Below are 21,824 nucleotides of genomic sequence, written 5' to 3'. Positions count from 1 at the left end.
AGAAAGTCACGGTACGTTGTATCCGCATATTTCATGTGGTCATGTTTAGATGCGGCTCGGGCTTTCCTTCTTACTCTTTTAACAGGAAACGATTCATCGGTCCTAGTCATCATTGCCAGAATAATAAGTCCTTCCCCACTGGGGTAGGGGGGGGCGGTTGGACAGGGTGGCGGCGCCTTCTCCCCCGAAGATGGCCGGCGAAAGGGGCGGAGGGAGAAGGCGGCCGAAGATGGTCGGCGAAAGGGGAGGGAAGGAGAAGGCGGCCGAAGGTGGGGAAGGCGGATATCTGTTTCTATGAAAGAAAACCTCTTTCACCTTTAACACCCTCCCTTTGCACTTTTTAGCAAACGAGCCCCCCGTCTCTTCAAAAGTGGACTGCGGGTTGATTTCACGAAACGTCAGGGGGTTTTTTGCAAAATGACACGACGGACGAAAAATTCAGGCAGAGACGTTACTTGCTTTAATAATAGGTAAAGATAATAGTATGCGTGGGTAATATAGATGCAAATTAAAGGGGTTACTTTAAGTTTTTTAAGTAACAGTGGTAGGCAATTTAGTCGTAAATTAGGGGTTATTTTAAATATTGTTTATAATGGCATAAGTGGGTAATTTTGATGAGGATTGGGGGGTTAATTTAGTTTATTTTATATAATGGCAGAGGTGCGTAATTTATATATAGATTTAGGAGGTTACTTTATGCTATTTTCATAATAGCATAGGTGGGTAATTTTTTTAAAAACATAATAGATTCAATAGCTATGATGATTTGAATCTATTGATGGTAGGATGTTTTTCTTTTTTTTTGAAAATTTCTAGGATTTCTCTCTTTTTCAAAATTCAAAAGAAGCCTCCAATTAGTAATAGGAAGACTAGACAGTAGTGATTTAATGATTAAACTAAAATAGTTAGGCAGCAGCTAGATTATCGAGTTTCTACACAAAATAAGTCTACTCAGAATCTTTGACAAAACAAAGATTTTAGATGCTGCCATATTATTTTCAGTTAATAATGATGTGATAAAGATGAAGTGGCTGTGTTTTGTCAGTTAACAAGGGACGCGCATGAAGATTTAATGAACCATATTTAGACTTAGTATTACGAATGGAGAGTGTAATTATCGGTGTCAAAAGAAACTTCATAGGTACCACAAATGCTCTCATCCAATACTTCGTCATTGATGTTCTTGCTTAGATCATAGAGCAAGCCCTTGTATAGTTTGATAGAGCAAGCCCTTGTATAGTGTCATTGATGTCCTGAATGTCAAGCTGGTCAGCCGGTGTGTTGGAGACTTTCTCAAGAGCACCCTTCATGCTCTCGAGCTCAGCTTGGAGGAACCTGATCTCTCCCTTCACTCCCTTCTGCAACTTGTACTCACCGACGAGCAGGTCACCAAAAGCTTGGTGATGACGCTCGGCAGTGCCCCTGTCACCACCTCCATGGCCGGATCTGCCTCTGGGCTCAAGGAGCGAGATTGTTGTGTGTATGTGTGAGCTATGAGCAGCAGTGGTGTATCGAGTTCAATGGAATTGCCCCTGTCACGATCTCTATGGATTTGTCCCTGGGCAAGAGCTAGCAATGAGTAAGGTTGTAGCAAGCAGGGGCGCGTGACGATGAATTATAGTGCTGTGCCTAGTGCTCTCGGAGGTCTGCAGACGGGCACAAAGAACGGAAGTGAGGGAGGACTCACCGGTTGCCGCCCTCTCCTTGTCGCCGGTGCTTAGGACTCGCTAGTTTGCTGGATCGCGCTGCCCGCCGCTCGTCGCCGGACCGAGGTTGCTTGCTCGGCCGCAACACAGCTCGCAACCGCCTTGGAACAGCACGAAGCAGACGGCAGGTTGGTCGCAAGCGGAAATATTTTTACAAACTTTTGTGGGACCCACATACAAAAAATATTTTATTTTCCTCCATCCTCTTCTCTTCTCTTCTCTCTCCCGAGGCTTATTGATTCTGTACTGGCCCATGCGACTACAGCAAAAGGCAAAAGTACTGGTCCTGCGCATCACCTCCCTTTCGGTGGCCACAGCATCTCCATTTTTCCTTCGCGCCGATACACCTTTTATCCATTGCCTTTTACCCACAGTGGAGAGAAAGCACAACTCGAGCTAGGGGCACCTTTTATCCATTGCCTGTTACATCTAGTGTTCGACGAAGTTGTAGGTTTCCTATTTTTTCATGGAGCTGAGCAATATGTGTGCGTCTTAGTCCCAGATACCTCAAGTGAATTAAATTTTCAAGATCCTTAGGAATGTAAGGTTGTCAAAGGTGGCAATCTTGTAAATCCAGTACACGAAAAACTCTAAAGCTCAAAAGGGCAGGCATGAGATTAATAGCAGATGGAAAGACAGCAACTCACCTCACTTGTTGCATATTCATAGAAGTTAGATGCCTAGCATGATCTACCATGCTATTTTGAAAGGATAACCTCTTTTCTGTTGAATATGTTTGATATACATCATTAAAAATGGTAACAAACTTAGCTACAACAAGGTCTTAGATATAACAAGCTTAAGTGATATATATAAAAAGAAGGTTTAGTGTTAATTTTCTGTAGGGTTTTATGTGCTCATGCTCTATATTTGTATGCATATAGTTTTCAAGTATAAAAGTATTTCTTTTCCTGCTTCCCAGTAAGGGCTTGTTTGGTTTGCCCTTAATTACTTATTTTTAGGGACTAAATGCTCCTTTAGTCAGGGACTAAAGTTTACTCCCCCCTATTTGGTTGGAGGGACTAAAGAGCATTAAACTAGAACAGATGTGCAAAAGTAATCATTTTATGGAGTGGGGTTCTGATGTACTTATCTGTTGGTGCAGTCACGACCATTTGGAGTGTCTCTCCTAATTGCTGGACATGATGAGAATGGACCTAGCTTGTAAGTATTGATCCATTTAGCTCACTGAACTGTGTTTTCTTTGACAACTGGCTTTAGAATCCATGTTTAAAAAAAACAGCTGTATTTTTTTGCTATATGAAATCATTGTACTACCATGCAATTAATGGTAGCTTCTTTTTATTGGCTTTTTTGTAAACTGTCCTGGTAAAGTGGGATGCTTTACTTATTTTTTCTATCATGCATCGTAATTGCTCTCTGTTGGCTCTTTTTAGGTTGTCATGGTTTCTGTATTGAGTAGCCTATGTCTAGTTGCTGTAGAGGGTAGACAGTAGACTTACCGTTTGTTTGACTCCCATGAACTATGGTTGTTTGTTAGGCAGTTTTGTTCTAGGTCATTATGTTCAAATCTTTGGAAGGGAAATTACTTGAAAAGTGGAATTTCTAAAATAAGGAAATACAGAAAGTTGTTGAACTTGTGAACACGGACTGTCCTAGTGGTTATCTTCATCGTGTATTGGGTTCTATTCTGTATGTGGACAAGGTCTTAGCTATAACAAGCTTAAGTGATATAAAGAAGGCTCAGTGTTAATTTTCTGCAGGGTTTTATGTGCTCATGCTCTATATTTGTATGCGTATAGTTTTCAAGTATAAAAGTATTTCTTTTCCTGCTTCCCAGGAAGTGTTTGGAAAAAATCATTATTCTGTTTAGCCAAATCCCGGACATATAGTTTGGTTATTATGCAATCATGGTATCTTCATCCCTCTATTATGAGACAAATCTTTTTGTAATGATGTCATGATCAATTTACACAAAGCCACTGAACTTCTAAGAATTCATCGCCTTCTGTGTCCTGCAGGTACTACACGGACCCGTCTGGGACCTTTTGGCAATGCAACGCAAAGGCAATTGGATCAGGCTCTGAAGGAGCTGATAGCTCCTTGCAGGAGCAGTACAACAAGGGATAAATGCTAAGTTAATCAAAGAATCACAGAGTTCTACGGAGATATGATGCATGTCAACCCTAGTTACATGGAATTATGCATCAAAGCTCCGATTAAATCTTATATAAACTCAGTCCATTGAAACAGTGTCTAAGGGTAATACGTCGGTTGCAATTCTGCTTAGAATCTTTAAGGCAATATGCTGCTCACAGAATGACACCCCAAGATTTTACCTCATTATTTAAATACTTGTACTAGTGTATGCATTACTGCCATGTTGGGAGCAGATCCATAGAAAATGTCGGCTGTTATTCCAACGAAAGAAAATCGAGAGTAACAACTTGCTGACATCTTGGTGCAGGATCTGACCCTCCAGGAGGCGGAGACCGTAGCCCTTTCTATCCTGAAGCAGGTTATGGAAGAGAAGGTAGGGCATGGCAAACCATTCCATGCTCCATAGCTCGCTCTTAGGGGAACATGTGATCTTATCATCGCATTCTGAACAGGTGACCCCAAACAACGTTGATATTGCCAAGGTCGCCCCCAAGTGACCTCTACACCCCTGCTGAGGTCGAAGCCGTCATTGCAAGGCTGTGAAACGCTTCCAGATTCTTGCTATTCCCATCATCGATCAGTAATAGACAGTCTTTGTACGAAGCGTGGCCATGTTGATGCGGGCCAATCTGCCTAGTGTACGTGTTGCCATGGCTGTCATCATCATACTCTTGTCAAGTCCACTAGGGCAGTCGCTGATAGTCTGATTCACTGCAGCCCTGTCACACTGTTTGTTTCAAGTAGCGTTGAGAACTTCTGTACTGCCAGAAAGAAAGTACACTTGTTTTTACGAATTCGGCTTTTTTTTGTTGGACAATTAGCTGATGCTCGTGACCTGGTGCCATACTTGCTGAAATTTTACCAGTGGAAAGGTCCAGCTTTTGACGTCCCGTTATTTTTGGCCTGTTGAACCTCTCGAAGCAAGGTACTCGTTACGGTCCTCTGCAGGTTCTTGCCTGCTGCTGCGGCTGAAAAGAAACGCCTATCTGCTTCATGCTGCGGCTTTGCATGGAAGAAGACGGCATGCCGCCACGACGGAGGGAAACGGCGACAGATGGGGCTTTGCGGCTTGGAATGGCGAGGCGGGCAGGAACGGCGGCGGCGCTGGACGCGTGGGGGAGGGAGATGACCCAGACCAGGTGTATTTTTGCAAATAATCGGATCGTGATCCAAATTAGAGGGTTATATGCAAATAAAAAGGGGTGTTTGTAAATATTCAGATCGCGATCAATAATCGCAATCCAAATAAGAGGGTTATTTAAAAATGTTCAAGGGTGCGTTTTGAAAATTCTGGATCGCGATCCCGTCCGCCACGAAAATTCTAAAAATCATGGATTAGAGAAGTCTAGCCAGCTAGAATCTCTTCAGAGAGATGCATAATGAATGTGGTCTTGGGCATCGTAGCTGCAACGAAATGCCATAACAGTTGGCCTCGTATATCAGAAACCGCGCAACAATGAATACATACTGCCGTCCATGCTTACGGTTCACAAGATGATTACGGTCACAAGCTGCAACATTAACCCGAAAATACCTCCTTTTTATTTTTCATCAAAATAAACAGCCAAGGCAACTAGATCAGGGGCGCAGGAGACAGCTCAGTCCCTTTGCAATGACTAAAATAAACGTTCCTTGCACTGAAAAGTGAAAACTGATGATGGGTGGTTCCTTGCACTGAAACAGCAGGCTGCAGTAAAAATCTTACGACGAAACAAAACGGCAATATGAGTACAGCGGGGGAAGGTATTACAATGATATCCATGACAATGTCATCCTACACTCTCGCAACGAAATGTCATATTGGTTGATGCACAACAGAAACGATCATGTGTGCAGCATTCATTGTTTACTCACAGGTTGAGGGTGTCTGGTAAAGCTCATGGCCGAGCAGTTTAACCTCTGCGTGTGTTTCTGCTATCTCTGCTCCAGTCTCGCCTTCTGTATATCAGACCGAAATATACGAAAGGAAGATTAGAAGAATTGAGGCAAATAAAGGGGCCAGAAGAAAGGCGTGGTGAAGGATCAGCTGGAGATCAACCATCTCAAACAGAGGAATAAACGCAAATACAGTTTAGAAGAAAGGGGGAAGGAGACATGTAAGGAATAACAATCAGGAGTTGGCGCACCTGTAACTAACACCAATCGAATGACGGGGATGATTGGGATGCATTTCAGCTTCATGCCTCAGCGCAGCCTTGGCTTGCTCCACCTCCTCCTTGCCAGCACCATCACATCGCAGGATAACATCGACTTCCTGCAGTGATGGCAGGTTCCCCAAGCCCAAGTCGAGACTACCGTCATTGCAGGCAATTCCTCTTGCCTCCCGCAGATGAAACTGCCAGAACTTAAGATTTCTGAGCCTTGGCATAGCTCCCTGTTGAAATACCACTGGCCACATAAATTGCTTGAACCAACAGACTACAAGACACGGGAAGGCACCAGCACCAACAACGAATCCCGCATGGATACCGAGAATCTTATTGTCCACCTCTAGAAATAGAACGCGGAGAGCTGGCAACCTTCCGAGGATTTCGAGATCGGCCTGATGTAGCTCCCTCACGAGGATGGATAGCTTGGTGAGGTCCGGAAGAAGCGATGGATTCACCCAAGCCGGAAGTGTTAAAAACCAACAGCTGTTTTGTATATTCAATAGGCGAAGATGTCGAGGGGCGACCCAGGCATCCAATCCACCGATGCTACGTTGACCAGGACGGACTATGATAACTAGTTCCTGCATCTTTTGTAGCTTGCATAGGCACTCCAACAGCTTGCAATGAGTAAAATAAACGTTCCTTGCACTGAAACAGCAGGCTGCAGTAAAAATCTTACGATGAAACAAAACGATAATATGAGTACAGAGGGGGAAGGGAGTCATATCCACTGACAATGTCATCCTGCACTCTCAACGAAATGCCATATTGGTTGATGCACAGCAGAAACGATCAAAGCTCTGAGTCTCAGACGCATACTCTGAGTCTGAGCGTGTCTGGTAAAGCTCATGGTCGAGCAGTTTAACCTCTGCATGCGTGGCGAAACAGAGGGACTTTGTCATCTGCTCTGCTCCAGCTTCACCTTCCGGCGTAAAGTCTTATATTACTCATCATCGTCATCTATATATCAAACAAAGGAATAAACGCAAATACAGTTTAGAAAAAAGGGGAAGGAAACAAGTAAGGAATAACAATCGGAAGCTGGCGCACCTGCAATATTGATATAATGATGGGGATGATTGGGATGCATTTTAGCTTCATGCGTCAGCGCAGCCTTGGCTTGCTCTGCCTCCTCCTTGCCAGCACCATCACATCGTAGGTCAGCACCGAAATGCTGCAGCGATGGCAGGTTTTCCAGACCCAAGTCGAGACTACCGTCATTACAGGCAATTCCTCTTATCTCCAACGGATAAAACGGAGAGAAGTAAAGATTTCTGAGCCTTGGCATACTTCCCTTTTGAAATACCACTGGCCATACAAATTGACGGAAGCTACAGGTTACAAGGCACGGGAACGCACCAGCACCAACAACGAATCCCCGAATGATACTGAGGTTCTTCTTGTCCACCACCAGAAATAGAACGCGAAGAGCTGGCAACCTCCCGAGGATTTCGAGATCGGCCTGATGTAGCTCTCTCACGGCGACTTCTAGATGGGTGAGGTCCGGAAGAAGCGATGGACTCACCCAAGCTGGAAGTGTCGAAAACCAACAGCTGCCTATTGTATTCAATACGCGGAGATGTCGAGGGGCAACCCAGGCATCTAATCCGCCGAGGCTGGGTTGACCATCATAGACCATGATACCTAGTTCTTGAATCTTTTGTAGCTTGTGTAGGCACTCCAACAGCTTGTCGTTCCACTCATCCAATCGAATATGCAGAATCCTCAGTTCAGTGAGCTGGCCCAACTCTTCTATAATATTTACGTTGGAGTTATCAATGCCTAACCATGACAGCTGTTCAAGGCTTGTCAGGTTTCCAATTCCGTTTGGCCCTCTTGTAGAGGGAATGCATAGGAACATCAACTTTCTTAGCTGGACAACACTCGAAGGCAACCTGGAAATTTTGTTGGCACTTACATCCAATGTTTGTAGAAGCTGCAGGTTTCCTATTTCTTTCGGGAGCTGGTAAATATTTGTCTTACGTAGTCCCAAGTACCTCAAGTGATGCAGAATCCCAAGGTACTTAAGGCTACTATTAGCTTGTGAAAGATTGCAGCCACATAAATCCAGAACACGTAAAACTCGCCAGCAGGCAAGAGGCGGCACTAGAGAATCAGCAGCTGGAAAGACAACAACTGACCTTGCATGTTGCAAGCTCCATGTAAGTTGAGCCATCACATGACTTTTCTGGCCATTCTGAAGGGACAACCTCCGAATCGTATTTGACGGAGATGTGCCTCCCATATCACTTAGTACAGTAACAAAGTTTTCTTCACTTGACAAGGAGCGGATAAGATCAAGCACCATATCATGTACACGACAGCTTGACATTATATCATCTGAACAATAATATATTGGTTGGATCATGCTTCTGTTTATAAGCTCATTGAAGTAACTCTCTCCGAGTTCAAATAGGCTCTTCCCTACTTTTTCACATTTGATAAAACCTTCACCTATCCACATCCTTATCAAACGATCCTTCTCAATTTTATAATCTTCAGGAAAAATGCTCAAATATAACAAGCAAGCCCTTAAATGGCATGGTAGCTCATAATAGCTAAATGACAAAATCTTTCTCATATTCTTCACATCTAGATTGTTTTCCAGACCAGTACCAACACAATTGTAGACCTCATACCACTCCATTTTATTTCTTGCTTTGCAAGCTAACAAACTAGCCATTGTAATAATAGCTAAGGGCACACCAGCACATTTCTTCAGTATTTTATCAGATACTTCAGCCAACTCATCGTTAGGACACCTTTCTTCTTCTTCGTTGTTGTCTTTGTCGTCATTACCAAATATTCTTCTAAAAAATAGTTTCCGAGAGTTGTTTGGAGACATGGGTTGCAACATGTAAATAGAGCCAGCTTGTTCAGCAATATTGAGATCACGAGTAGTTGTGATTATTTTGCTTCCAACATTATTACCAGGCAAAGCACGTTTAATCATTTTGAAGTCTGAGAGTTTCCATATGTCATCAATAACAACGAAGTACCTGTACCAGATAATTCAAGAAAGCCATATTACTAGCAAATTAAACTTTATAATAAGTTAGTTTTTTCTCCTATAGAATGTTTAATTAAGCTATGCTAACTAGTGGGCTATTAAAGATTTAGTAAATCAAGATAGTATTGAAAGGAATATCACTAGTAGAAGTAGACCATATGGATCGAGAAGAAAACAAGCGGACGCAAGACAAGACCCCAAAAGGGGCTATAGTTGATGGTAGAAGTCACATGAAGCCCGGAAGTGGCAAATAAAAGGAGCAAAGACAAATATGCTCATCCATATCTATTTTCAAGCCGGCGGTATCCGTGCCGTTGTTGCATGGCCGATAGAGATGCTAGTATCCTTTCCGACTTGTAATAAGAGCCAGTGAGACAGTAGAACCAAAAGGTAGCAAGAAAAAAATCCGTAAATCTGGATGTAATCCCCGATCTACCCAAGTTGTTGCGAGTCGCAAATTACAAGTCACGTACTTTTCGCACAAAATAGACGTGTAAGATGTTTTCAGGGATTGAAAGGACATCCTCCCCCATCACACTATCCCTTCTTACCATGTAATCTAGATTTCATTGCTAACAGCAATGGAGAGTTTTCTTCCTTTGACCCTCGTCATCTAAATTTTTAATCAATTATATAGCCATCTAAATAACTTTAATTAAATATTCAACTAAACAGTTGTAGATCTTGCTGAAACCTACAATTGCCATATGAAGTCTGAAAAAGTTACAATTTTTAAAATAAGACAAAATTATAATTACAAGCGTGCAAAGTATCAGCACTGGTCTCGTAATAAGAGGCATAAGGATAACTAACATGCATACTTAACTAGCATCCATACTTGTGAATAATACTTGGAGACCTATCACTACTGGCTCACATTATGAGTTAGCATGGATAACATGCATATCCATATCGGTTTCAAATTTACTACACATATGAGCTGATAATGAGGAGCCTGTTTCTTCTAGTAATGAAATCTGATTACTAGGTGCTGCAATGTCCATACTTGAAAATACAAACAAACAAAAAGATAGATATAAACAGATGCCAATAAAGTGTACTGAAATGCTTTCATACCTCTTATTCTCGAGGAATTCTCTGAGCTCTCTGGCAACATCGCTGCTCTTGTTACTTTCCTTCCTGACAAGTTGAAAGAACATGCGCTTGAGTAATTCTTCCAGGTCAGGTGTCTGAGATACCGAAACAAAAGCTGCGCACTCAAATTGTGCTCTAAGCTTTTTATACACCACATCAGCAAGAGTTGTCTTTCCCAGGCCTCCAAACCCAACAATGGAAACTATCTTGTCTTGCTGCTTGGACACTTCATCACCTTCCATCAGAATCCGAATTATCTCGTCTCTTGCCTCCTCAATGCCAACGAGCTCAGTCACCTTATCGTACTGATAAAGTATTCGAGGGTCGATTGGGACATGCTTAGCCACATTACTGTTTGATAACTTGTACCGATCATGCCGCTCGGCCACCTCTTCAACACGGCTCTTGATGTCTCTGATTTCAGTAGCAATGCCATGGCGAACCTTGGCCTTTCTGAACAAACCAACACTTCTATCAATGAACTTCTTGATGCCACGCAGCTTGGCCTGCTCATTGCCCTCTCCACGGACCATGAATGTGTCAATATTGTCCTCTATATCGTAGGACAGCTCTCTCAAATCCTTGGCCCAAATCTTGTCCTGAATGTGAAGCTGGTCAGCCGGTGTGTTGGAGACTTCCTCAAGAGCACCCTTCATGCTCTCGAGCTCAGCTTGGAGGAACCTGATCTCTCCCTTCACCCCCTTCTGCAGCTTGTACTCACCGACGAGCAGGTCACCAAGCTTGGCGATGACGCTCGGAAGTGCCCCTGTCACGACCTCCATGGCCGGATCTGCCTCTGGGCTCAAGGAGCGAGATTGTAGTGTGTATGTGTGAGCTATGAGCAGCAGTGGTGTATGGAGATCAATGGAATTGCCCCTGTCACGATCTCCATGGATTTGTCCCTGGGCAAGAGTTAGCAATGAGTAAGGTTGTACAGTATGGGTGTAGGTGTAGCAAGCAGGGGCGCGTGACGATGAATTATAGTGCCGTCGGAGGTCTACAGACGGGCACAAAGAACGGAAGTGAGCGAGGACTCACCGGTTGCCGCCCTCTCCTTGTCGCCGGTGCTTAGGACTCGCTGGTTTGCTGGATCGCTGCCCGCCGCTCGTCGCCGGACCGAGGTTGCTTGATTAATCAAGCTTGCTCGGCCGCAACACAGCTCACCGCTCGCAGCCGCCTTGGAAGAGCACGAAGCAGAGGTCGATGGGATCCAGATGCCCGGGGGGAAGGTGAAGGTAGTAGAAAGAGAGGTAGTAGAAAGAGCATTGGATCCCTGATTCCCTGCCAAGGGCTAAACTATTCGTCCTATATATTCTCCTGCCGCTAAACTATTCGTCTGCTCGAGGGTCGAGGTCATGTTCAAGGGCAGGTTGGCGCGCATCCCTGTAATCCTCTCCAAATGAAATATTCCTCTCGGTTAGCGATTGGGGCACCCGCAATGGCCGGCCGACCGCACTGCCGCTTCCCCGCAGCTCGATAAAAGCAAAAGGTTCAATATTTTTTAATTACATCTCTCTCGCTGCTCTCTCCACATCTCTCTCCACAGCTCCTGGCCGACGAGGCCTCGACGGCGACCCGCGGCGAGCTCCCCACGCCCGGGCTTGTGCGGCCGCGCCACCCACGCGCTCGCGGACGGCGGCGAGCTAGGCCGCCCGCGCCCAACGGCCTCGCCACCCGCGCGCTTGCCGGCAGCGAGCTCCCCTGCCCGCGCCCTTCTCCACCGAGCCGGCGGCCAACGCCAGCCCCTCCGACAGTTGAAGAGGGTGCGTGAGAGGAGGAGGACAAGACGCACATGGTGGGGCCCGCTCGCATGTGGAAAGACGCGTAGCGGCTCTCGCCGGCTTGCGACGTGCGCTTTTCTCTCCGGCTTTCTCTTTCCTACGTGGAGCTCTTATAGAGATAACGGCCCCATGGCTGGTGCCGGTGTTTGGTTCTTTAGTACCTCATAAAATTCATGTCACATCGAATATTCGGATGTTAATTAGAAGGACTAAATATGAGCTAATTATAAAACTAATTACATAGATGGAGGCTAATTCACGAGACGAATCTATTAAACCTAATTAATCCATCATTAGCACATGTTTACTGTAGCATCACATTGTCAAATTATGGACTAATTAGGCTTAATATATTCGTCTCGCAAATTAGTCTCCATCTGTACAATTGGTTTTGTAATTAGTCTATATTTAATACTTCTAATTAGTATCTAAACATTCGATGTGACAAGAATTTTAGGAGTGTCTAAAGAAACAAACACCCCCAATAACGCGCCAATCCTTTGTAGTTACTGACCAGTGTTCACCATCTGTGCTGCCATCTGTAAATGCTCTGACACACTCATCACAAGGTGAGCAACAGAAAAGAGTTGCTTTTCTACAGTGACAGTAAATAGCCTAATCTACTTAGGGCCGTACAACAGTTTAGTTTAGGGACTTGCAACGTCAGACACAGACAGCTAAAAAGACAGGACAGCTCGTAGAGTGAGCCGTCTATTTAACTGTCTACAAATTATTTAATGAATGAAACGGTGATCAAGTGTACACTTGATCTTTGCCGCTATTTTAGTTGCTTGCGTGAGAATAAATGACATATGCCGTTTGAGAGAATGCAAACCTATGTAAAGGACTAATATGTAACATTTTGATTTTAATTCATACCCTTCTAGCCTGCCTAAAAGAACTTTATGTAATTTCTATCTTTATTAGGGTCACAATGTAACATGATGAAGATATTTTTCAAAGAGGCCCTCCTGTTCGGCCCCGTCTCTTCCGTTGACTCTCGTTCTCTCTCCCGTTTCGATCTGGGCGAGGCGGCCAGCAGCTAAACAGCAAGGAACGACATCAAGACTTCGCTTGCCCAGCGCGACGTTCGTTTGCCAGTGCAGCTCCGCTTGGCGGCGTGGCGCGGGGCCAGACGGGCGGCTCGGCACCGGCCAGCGCATGCGGCTGGCTGGTGGCACGGAGCCGGCGACCGGCGGCCACCACGCGCATGTTGAGAGAAGGCACTCCATTACTAATTTTTCGCTGCCAAAAGAAGTATAGCCGCAGCAGATCTTGCGTCGCCGTCGTCAGGTGGAGTCGACGCGCACAACGCGCGACGACCCGTCTGTTGCTTCTCGGAGCACGAGCTCCGGCCGTCGTCTCACGAGACGATGGCTCTCTTCTCCCACTTCATTAATCACTGTCCACGTCAGCTTGATTCCTCTCGATTTACTCTTTTTAAAGCAAGTGTCACATCAATATTTAGCTACTAATTAGGAGTATTAAATATAGACTATTTACAAAATCCATTACATAAGTGGAGGCTAAACGGCGAGACGAATCTATTAAGCCTAATTAGTTCATGATTTGACAATGTGTTGCTACAGTAAACATTTGCTAATGATGGATTAATTAGGCTTAATAGGTTCGTCTCGCTATTCAGCCTCCACTTATGTAATGGGTTTTGTAAATAGCCTACTGTTGGCGCTAGAAATCGGTCCAGCGGCCGACACACGACCCGGGAGAATCTGCTTAACTCCTGTTCGGGTGAATGCCCTGGTGCGGTTCGCGCGGCGTGCCAGCCAATCTGACCTGTTGATTGGCAAGGAAAAACACGTATCAAATTCAGTAACTACGATCGGCTAAGTTTCCGATCGAGAATGCTTATCGGCAGATCGGCCGATTTACTGTAGTAGAGAAATCGGCTACTAGACAGCACGATCCCTGTAGCCTTGTAGTTAGAAAAATATCGAAGTAATAGATACAAGGTATGCCGTAACAGCACTAGAAAAAGATCTAATCGGCAACGGATATATCTAGCAACAGAAGGTAATGAAAGCCGATACTACCGATTCCTAGCGGGATAACTGGTGATAAAAGCTAGAAAAACAGGTAAAAACCTATGAATCTAGTTGATATCGATAACTAGTGAATAAATCTAAACGAAACAACAGCGATACGCCGGAAGTTAAAGCTTAGATATTACTCGATAAGCGGAACTTACAGAATCGGCCGGAGATCAAGGTGATGCAGCCCTGCCAACCCGCACGAACTCGTGAGAAGGAAAAACAATGGCGAAATCGCCTGCTCGAAAGTAGTACGAAGAATAAAGTAACTTGTTGTATTGATTGATTGTTGTATTTACATATTTACAAAGGTAGCTATTTATAGCCCCGTACAAATAATCTTCTTAACCGACTAGGACTCTATCTCTAATTCAAACAGAAAACAAATATCTACAAGCACAATCCGTGCTAAACTAACTACCCTACGCTTCGTGGGCTGAACCCCACCTTATCTTTCCACTTAACCAAGCCCATACAGGCCCATTTTAGTCCTCCCTCCCGATTGGCCGATTTCGTATCAGCAAAGGACTGCCGATTGGGAACCTGAAGCGAAGTAAAAGCCACTTGACCGATTCCACACTGTAGCACCTTTTGACCGATTCCTTTTCTCTTTGACGCCGATTCTTCTGATGACGAAATCCGGCGTCAACACATGCCCCCCAGTTTCGGAGTAAAACATAGTCCTTTACTTCGAAATTCTTTACAACCTCTCCTCCGAAACGGCCGCAGTGAAAATATCCTTCGGTTTCGCGGTTTCCCGGCTGATCATTGCAACTTTTTTGAAACGGGCGCCCACGACGGCCACTACCCCGAAAAACTTGACGCGCCGGCGCGGTGAAAATTCCATTTTTACCCTTCTTTCAGGCACCCTATAAATACCATTTCACCGCAACTCATCTTCAAGCTCATATCTCCTTTCCAGCGCACGCGCCTCCTTCTTTCTTCAATCTTGCCATCAAAGTCTTCCAGTTTCAGCTTCAATCACTTCTCCCCCTTTCCCCTCGATGGCGACTCCTTCCAGCAACTCCCCAGCACGCGACGCCGCAGGAACAATTCCTCCGACGGAGGTGGCGACGGTCGTCACTTCTTCAACAGGCGCAAGGGCTTCATCAGAAATTCCGATGGCGATTCCCTTCACAGCCCCATCATCTGCGCCAACGTCGGCGGCTACGCCGATTACTCAGAACTTCATCCCGGAGGTAAATACCGAATCTTCTCCTTATCGGCAATATTTTTTTTTAGATCTACTCCTTATATCCCTATGCCCTCTTTTCCTTTTTTAGGCGGTTAGAGATAGAATTACCATTCACCTTACGGATAGTCCCGGCCTCGTTTGCCTTGGTCCCATGGGAAACCCAGATCCGGCGGTTCTTATAGATTTGGAAACTGACCGGATACCTTTCAAACGGTCCGATATGAACTTGAATCAATGGGCAAGTACTTTTAGGTCCTGGCCGAATGAAACCCCTGGTTGGAGGGAATGGTACCAACGGGTGGCCGCATCGAGGAGTGTCTCATGGGATGAGCTTAAAATCGGCCAATGCATCAACCTTTCTCTGTCGCAAATGGAGAAAAATGAGCCGCTGGTGATGGCAGCTTCCTATTTTTGGTCTGATGCCCTTAATGCATTTTTATTTGGTCATGGTCCTATGACCCCCACTCTGGCCGATGTGGTCCTTTTGACTGGCTTAGATGTATCCTCCCCTGACGCGCCTTATCAACTTTTGACCGTTCCGTCACATCGGCTGGACACAAGAGGAATCGGCGGCTGGAAGGGCTTTCTTAGTGAGAACCAGAAGACCGGTACTGTTGATAACAGGGAGCACACTGCTTTCCTGTTAATGTGGCTCGAAAAACATTTTTTCTGTGGACGAGCCGCCGGCCCAACAACCAATACCCAACCTTTAGCCGAAGCACTATCCAGAGGAAGCCGCATCCCTCTCGGGAAACATCTTCTAGGTGCTGTGTACCACATGCTCCACCAAATCGGCACAAAGCTTTCCAAAGGAGAACCAATCGGCAACCCAGGTGGGCCTTGGTGGTTTGTCAACTTATGGTTGAACCTCTATATGAGCAGGATCACTCGGCAGCCAGTAGACCGCATGTCATTTCCCAATATTGAATCGGCAGAAGACCCTTCAGAGCGCCGCCGATGTATGTCTTATGGCGAAGCAGCGTCAGCTTTTCCAGGTTTGTGCATACTCTGCCACAAAAGTAGCCGAATACTTTCGGTGCTTTTACAACGGATTTAATGAAGACGCCACTATCTGGTTCCCATACCAACGAGACATCCCAGTCTTCGAGCTGCCCTCCTGCTTCGACTCTACTTCTGGCCGATTTGATGAAGGTCTTTATGAAGAGTTGATCAAACCAGGACTTTTACCGGCCAACTTCTTCTCGGGGAAAAATGCCCCCACATATGAGTTCTACAACCCATCTACTGCTGCTCGGCAATTCGGCATGGGTCAACTGCCGATACGGGTGTATTTCGCTGGCCAAATCAAGTTCAGAGAAGCACTCAAATCTGGCCTGGACTATTGTCGGCTGCGAGACCGAATTCCGGATTCCAGTACGATCAACTTGAATGATTGGCTGTTATATCCATTTGCAACTCAGCCTTTCAAGCTTTGGTGGGCCGAATGGAAGCAATTCTTATTTTGCAATTCATCATCGGCGTACTGCAACCTTCTGGATCCATCCAACATTGACCCCAACGCTGAGGTACTTCTGATTACTGATCGTACTCTTTTCGCCATAATTGATCACTTAATGATTTCATTTCCCCTTTAGGCTGGGAATCAAGTCCCTCCCACGCACAGCCGCAGTGGCCGGCTAATAGAAAGTTATCCGTACACCATTTACCCTCTCATCGGCTATGACGCTCCATCGGTCGATGTAATTTCTGGCCGATCGAAGAGAGTTCAGAAGAAAGTCGTCAAGAAAACCAGTCGCCGAGTTCGGGCTCGTACGGAATCGGTGGACCCTCCTGTACCTGTATCGGCAGAAGCCTCGACTGCACCACCCCCGGCCATACAAAATGATGACACTCAAGCCATTATTCAAGCCGGATCGGCAGCCGCCTCACTGTTGCTGGAAGCTTTACAAGTGAGTTCAAACTTTATCTCTTCCGATTTGTCAATTCGGTAATTACTTTTGTTAACTTGTTGTGCTTCTTAGGGCTCTTCTATGGAAATACCACAGTCAGCAACAACTCGACCGGAGGCCAATACGCCCCTGCCTTCATCCGTTGAGGTACAGTACTTGTCTTATGGGCTTCCTTCGGGTATTTGCATTACACATTTAACCGATCCTTTGACGCAGACCATCGGCACATCAAGCGTTTCTCAACAACCGATTCCTTCCCAGGGAGCCGGTCCGAGCACCGTGCCGATTGTCGTAGAGTCTTCTTCATCGGATGAACCCATGACTCAGGTCACTGACCAAGGTACAACGGCTCTGCAAGCGCAGCACGAGGAAACCCGTTTTAAGATGGTGAGTTTCTTGAACCAGCTTTACCAGCCGATTTATTCTACCCCCCTGCCGATTTACCCCTTTTTCTTTATTTCTTCAGGAACAGGATTCTCCCAACAACAGTCTCTTCTCTTTCGCGGTCGTTCTCTCTGATGATGAGGAGACCTCTTCTCGCCAAGTCGCCTTAAGCTCCGTCCCTGATGACGTCCGGGCTAAGCTTATCAACATCCGATCCCTCCTTCAAGGGGATATCGGCCGATTGGTAGAAGATGCTTCGCCGATTCGGCAGCTTTTTAGTGACGTCAGCGGACGCGTACCAGAGGAAGCGGAAGAGGCGTTGGCACCGGCGGCTTTTATTGAGTCCATGAGGATCCCAGTTTTTAGAGCCCTTCGTCATATGGCCGATCGCGCAAAACTAGCCAAGATTCGTGAAGATGAAAATGCTTTCAAGCACCAGGCTCAAGAAGCGAATCGGCGGATCCATGTCTTGGAAGATTCACGGCCGGCGATTATTAGTGAGATAGATCGCCTCAAACGGCGGAGAGCGGACCTTGCCAAGGAAATGGAACAAGTGACCAAGGCCATCAGCGCCGAAGAGAGCAGACTTCAAGAACTACCTTCGGCTATTGCCGATTTGACCCGGGAGAGGCAGCGTCTTGCTCAGGAAGCTCTGAGGCTCCACCGCACCGCATCGGAAGTCCCTGGATCGGCAGAAGAAGACCAACGGGTTCTGGACTCCGCCGATCAGATCCGGCGTCGGGCCGTCACGGCTATCGATACCCTTTTGGGTAATCTGTAAAGCACTGACCGTTTTGTACGAACATTTACTGCCGCTTTTGACTGACCCTTCGTGATCCCCTTTATTTACTGCTTTCCTTATTACCGATGGGACGTGGCCTCATCAGTTTTCACTGTATTCTCCCATAAATATCGGCCCCGGCGCTTTCTCTCCGATAACACCGATTTGGCTTCCCTCTCATTTCTCCTCTTCCTCTCATCGGCGCCGCTTATTTCGTCATGGCTTCATCGTCGTCCTCCTCCGTTAACCAGGTGACGCTTCATCTTCTCTTTTTCAGATCTTAGGAAGTGAACGTGCTTAACTTGTTTCCTCTCTATTTCAGCCTCAATGCCTTAGCCCCGAGCTTGTGCGCGCGATCGAGTGCCTCCATTCTGAGGATCCTCTGACCCCGGAGGACAACGCTTTGATCATAGCTCATCGGGCGGAGCTTCAAGACCGCGTCACCGTAGATGCTCGAGTGGTTCTGGAGGCCGTGGTGAATGAATATCAACATGCGCGCCGAGCCGTGAGGGGTCGTCGCAGCAGCATTCTTGGTAGTGACATCGCCTCAACGGCCTGCGCGATCCTGAACTTCCTGGAAAGGAACGGCAATCCGCGGCTTCCTGCCGATGGGGCCCGCTCGTTTCCTCGGCACCAGCGGCCTACTAGCGACAGGGTTCGTATGCTACCTCGGCCCGTTGCTTTGGCGGCGGCAGCGGACTCACGCCCTCCCGTGGGCCTTCCCCGTCAAGCTGAAGCAGGGAGTTCGATGGAGGCCATGGAGGAAAGATACATTCGACGCCTGATAGAGCTGGGTAGGGCTGAGAGGGAGCGTAAGAATAAGAATAATTAGTTGTTGTATTTTTTATTCTAAGGGCGACTTAGTGTTTTGTCGGCCATGTAATCGGTCGCCCGTACCGAATGTAATCGGCCCGAATGAATGTCCTCGGCCATTATGAACGTAATCGGCCATTCTGGTCGATTTCACATGAATCTTAAAACCGAGTTGTGTCGGTCATATTTGACTGTGTCTATCCCTTTAGGTCCCGACCCATATACTTGGGTAATATCTTTTTAAGTATCTCCCATTCAGGGCCCTAGTGAATTCTTCCCCCTCAGTTGTTTCCAGGATATACGCATTCCCTGGAGCGCACCTGCCGATTCTATACGGCCCTTCCCAGGTAGGAGACCATTTGCCGAATTTAGGATCTTTCGACCCAATCGGTAGTACCAACTTCCATACCAAATCTCCAGGAGAGAACTGTTTGATCTTGACCTTTTTATCGTACCATCTGGCCACTCTCTTCTTATTCTCTTCGATGCTTATTAGGGCTCTTAGTCGTTGGCCGGCCAAGTCGTCAAGTTTTTCCTTCATCAGAGCCGAGTAGTCATCGGCCGACAACTGGTCCTGCAGTGAAATGCGCCTTGATCCTGCCCTTGACTCCCATGGAAGCACTGCATCGTGACCGTATACCAACTAATAGGGGGATAACTTGGTCGCTCCGTGACAGGCCATTCTGTATGCCCATAGGGCCTCGGTCAAACATAGGTGCCACTTCTTGGGGCATTCTTCAATCTTCCTCTTGATCAACTTGATTATTCCTTTGTTGGAAGATTCTGCCTGACCATTGGCTTGAGCGTAATACGGAGACGAATTCAGCAACTTGATGCCCATATCGGTCGTAAACTCCTCAAATTCTCCCGATGTGAACATTGTTCCTTGATCGGTTGTTATAGTTTGAGGGATACCGAATCGGTAGACGATGTGATCCCTTACGAAATCGGCCATGATAGCCGAGGTCACATTCCTTAGTGGGATTGCCTCCACCCATTTGGTGAAATAATCGGTGGCGACCAGAATAAATTTGTGCCCCTTGCTTGATGGCGGATAAATTTGGCCGATAAGGTCTATTCCCCACCCTCTGAACGGCCACGGTTTGATGATGGGATTCATGGCCGATGCGGGTGCACGCTGGACATCTCCAAACTTTTGACACTCCTGACAACCCTTATAATATTTGAAACAATCTTCCAGGATCGTAGGCCAATAGTACCCATTGTTTCTGATCATCCACTTCATCTTATGTGCTGATTGATGAGCCCCGCATACCCCTTCATGGATTTCTCCCATTAGAGTCTTGGCTTCTTCTGTTCCAAGGCATTTAAGAAGAACACCATCGATCGTTCGGTAGAACAGATCGTCTTCGAGCAGCACGTATTTGGTAGCATGAAAACGCACTCGTCGCTCCACCTTTTTGGAAGGATCTTTTAGGTAATCGGCAATTTCCTTACGCCAATCATCAGCTGCAAGCTCTAAGGCCATGGCGCCCAGAATTGGCCGATACCCAGATGCATGTTGAGCGAGTTTGTTTGCTTCTTCATTGTGGTCTCTTGGGACGTGTTCGATCACTGCCGATCTGAATTCTTTCAACAGTTGTAAGCAATCTTCGTGATGGATTCGCAATACGTCATCTTTGCACTCAGCTCTTCCGGTTAGCTGATCCACAATTAGCATCGAATCTCCGAAGACCTCAACAGAATCGGCCTTGATCTCTCTCAATAATCGTAAGCCTTTTAATACGGCTCTGTATTCTGCTTGATTGTTTGTGGCGGCGGTTTCTATCGGCAGAGAAAAATCATATCTTGCCCCCCGAGGCGATATGAGGACGATGCCGATTCCCGATCCGGCTCCGCATGATGACCCGTCGAAAAACAACTGCCAAGGCGCTGTTTCTACGAAGGCGACCTCTGGCCCACAGTGCTGGGCAACGAAATCGGCCATAACTTGACCCTTGACGGCTTTTGCCGACTCGTATCGTAGGTCAAATTCTGATAAAGCCAAAATCCATTTGCCGATTCTCCCTTTCAATATCGGCAGTGACAGCATGTATTTCACTACATCGTCTTTGCACACGACTATACATTCTGCCGACAGCAGATAGTGTCTGAGTTTGGTGCACGAGAAGTAAAGACACAAACACAAACGCTCTACTGGAGGATATCTTGTTTCGGCATCCAGGAGTCTTCTACTAACGTAATAAATTACCCGTTCTTTGCCTTCAAACTCTTGGACTAGAGCCGACCCGATAGCTTTGTCATCGGCTGATAAATATAGTTTAAACGGCTTACCCGTTTGAGGAGGAACCAGGACTGGGGGTGAGACCAGATATCGCTTGATGTTTTCTAACGCCTTGCGTTGTTCTTCTCCCCATATAAACTCCTGGTCTGGCTTCAACTTCAGAAGTGGCGTGAACGCCTGAATCCGTCCAGATAGATTAGATATAAATCTTCTGATAAAGTTTACCTTGCCGATTAGAGACTGTAGCTCAGTTTTGTTTTGTGGGGCGACGACTTTGTTGATGGCCGCTATGGTCTTCTGATTGACTTCAATGCCTCGTTCGTGCACCATGAATCCTAAGAACTGTCCGGCGGAGACGCCGAAAGCGCATTTGTTGGGATTCATCTTAAGACCATGTTTTTTGGTGCACTCTAGGACCCTTCGCAAATCGGCTAGGTGTTCCTCGTGGCTTTTGGACTTGACCACAACGTCGTCGATGTAGATTTCCACCAGGAGGCCGATGAGTTTGTGAAAAATATAGTTCATGGCCCTCTGATATGTAGCACCAGCATTTTTCAAACCGAAAGTCATCACCACCCACTCGAA

General features: G+C 46.3%; 2 protein-coding genes across 4 annotated transcripts; one reads left to right on the top strand and one right to left on the bottom strand.

Moving 5' to 3' along the window:
• The first annotated feature begins 1,959 nt into the window (after positions 1-1,959).
• Positions 1,960-4,324, top strand: LOC111258350 (proteasome subunit alpha type-5-B-like). The gene is made up of 5 exons (XM_022829558.1): positions 1,960-1,983; positions 2,812-2,870; positions 3,689-3,791; positions 4,135-4,200; positions 4,280-4,324. Exons 1-5 carry the CDS (start codon positions 1,960-1,962, stop codon positions 4,322-4,324), a joined length of 297 nt encoding a protein of 98 aa, XP_022685293.1.
• Positions 4,325-5,487: 1,163 nt separating this feature from the next.
• On the bottom strand, positions 5,488-11,999 carry LOC101766604 (disease resistance protein RPM1-like). Of its 3 annotated transcripts, none has more exons than XR_002678951.1 (5): positions 11,121-11,999; positions 10,065-10,984; positions 7,028-8,976; positions 6,844-6,937; positions 5,488-5,724 (listed from the first exon to the last, which is right to left on the bottom strand). XR_002678951.1 is itself a non-coding variant. In XM_004979674.3 (5 exons), exons 2-5 carry the CDS (start codon positions 10,862-10,864, stop codon positions 5,720-5,722), a joined length of 2,799 nt encoding a protein of 932 aa, XP_004979731.3. In that variant the 5' UTR covers positions 10,865-10,984; positions 11,121-11,842; the 3' UTR covers positions 5,488-5,719. The 3 variants fall into 3 exon arrangements, 2 of the variants coding, with proteins under 2 accessions (XP_004979731.3, XP_012703453.1); XM_004979674.3 differs by lacking the exon at positions 6,844-6,937 and adding an exon at positions 5,954-6,551 and having other exon boundaries at positions 5,488-5,765; positions 7,622-8,976; positions 11,121-11,842; XM_012847999.3 differs by lacking the exon at positions 5,488-5,724 and having other exon boundaries at positions 6,445-6,937.
• Positions 12,000-21,824: the final 9,825 nt, after the last annotated feature.

This window comes from Setaria italica, chromosome VIII (assembly GCF_000263155.2).
Source record: "Setaria italica strain Yugu1 chromosome VIII, Setaria_italica_v2.0, whole genome shotgun sequence".
Taxonomy (NCBI): domain Eukaryota; kingdom Viridiplantae; phylum Streptophyta; class Magnoliopsida; order Poales; family Poaceae; genus Setaria; species Setaria italica.
This window is presented reverse-complemented; position numbering and strand designations above follow the sequence as displayed.

What these genes read in the sequence shown, in the direction of transcription:
- LOC101766604 (XM_004979674.3), bottom strand. Translation starts at nt 10,864, where the DNA reads ATGGAGGTCGTGACAGGGGCACTTCCGAGCGTCATCGCCAAGCTTGGT. An exon ending in GAATTCCTCGAGAATAAGAG is followed by an intron (nt 8,977 to 10,064) that starts GTATGAAAGCAT and finishes TATCTGGTACAG; the next exon opens with GTACTTCGTTGTTATTGATG. An exon ending in TCGATTGGTGTTAGTTACAG is followed by an intron (nt 5,766 to 5,953) that starts GTGCGCCAACTC and finishes TCTGATATACAG; the next exon opens with AAGGCGAGACTGGAGCAGAG.
- LOC111258350 (XM_022829558.1), top strand. Translation starts at nt 1,960, where the DNA reads ATGCGACTACAGCAAAAGGCAAAA. An exon ending in GACTACAGCAAAAGGCAAAA is followed by an intron (nt 1,984 to 2,811) that starts GTACTGGTCCTG and finishes CTGTTGGTGCAG; the next exon opens with TCACGACCATTTGGAGTGTC. An exon ending in GATGAGAATGGACCTAGCTT is followed by an intron (nt 2,871 to 3,688) that starts GTAAGTATTGAT and finishes TGTGTCCTGCAG; the next exon opens with GTACTACACGGACCCGTCTG.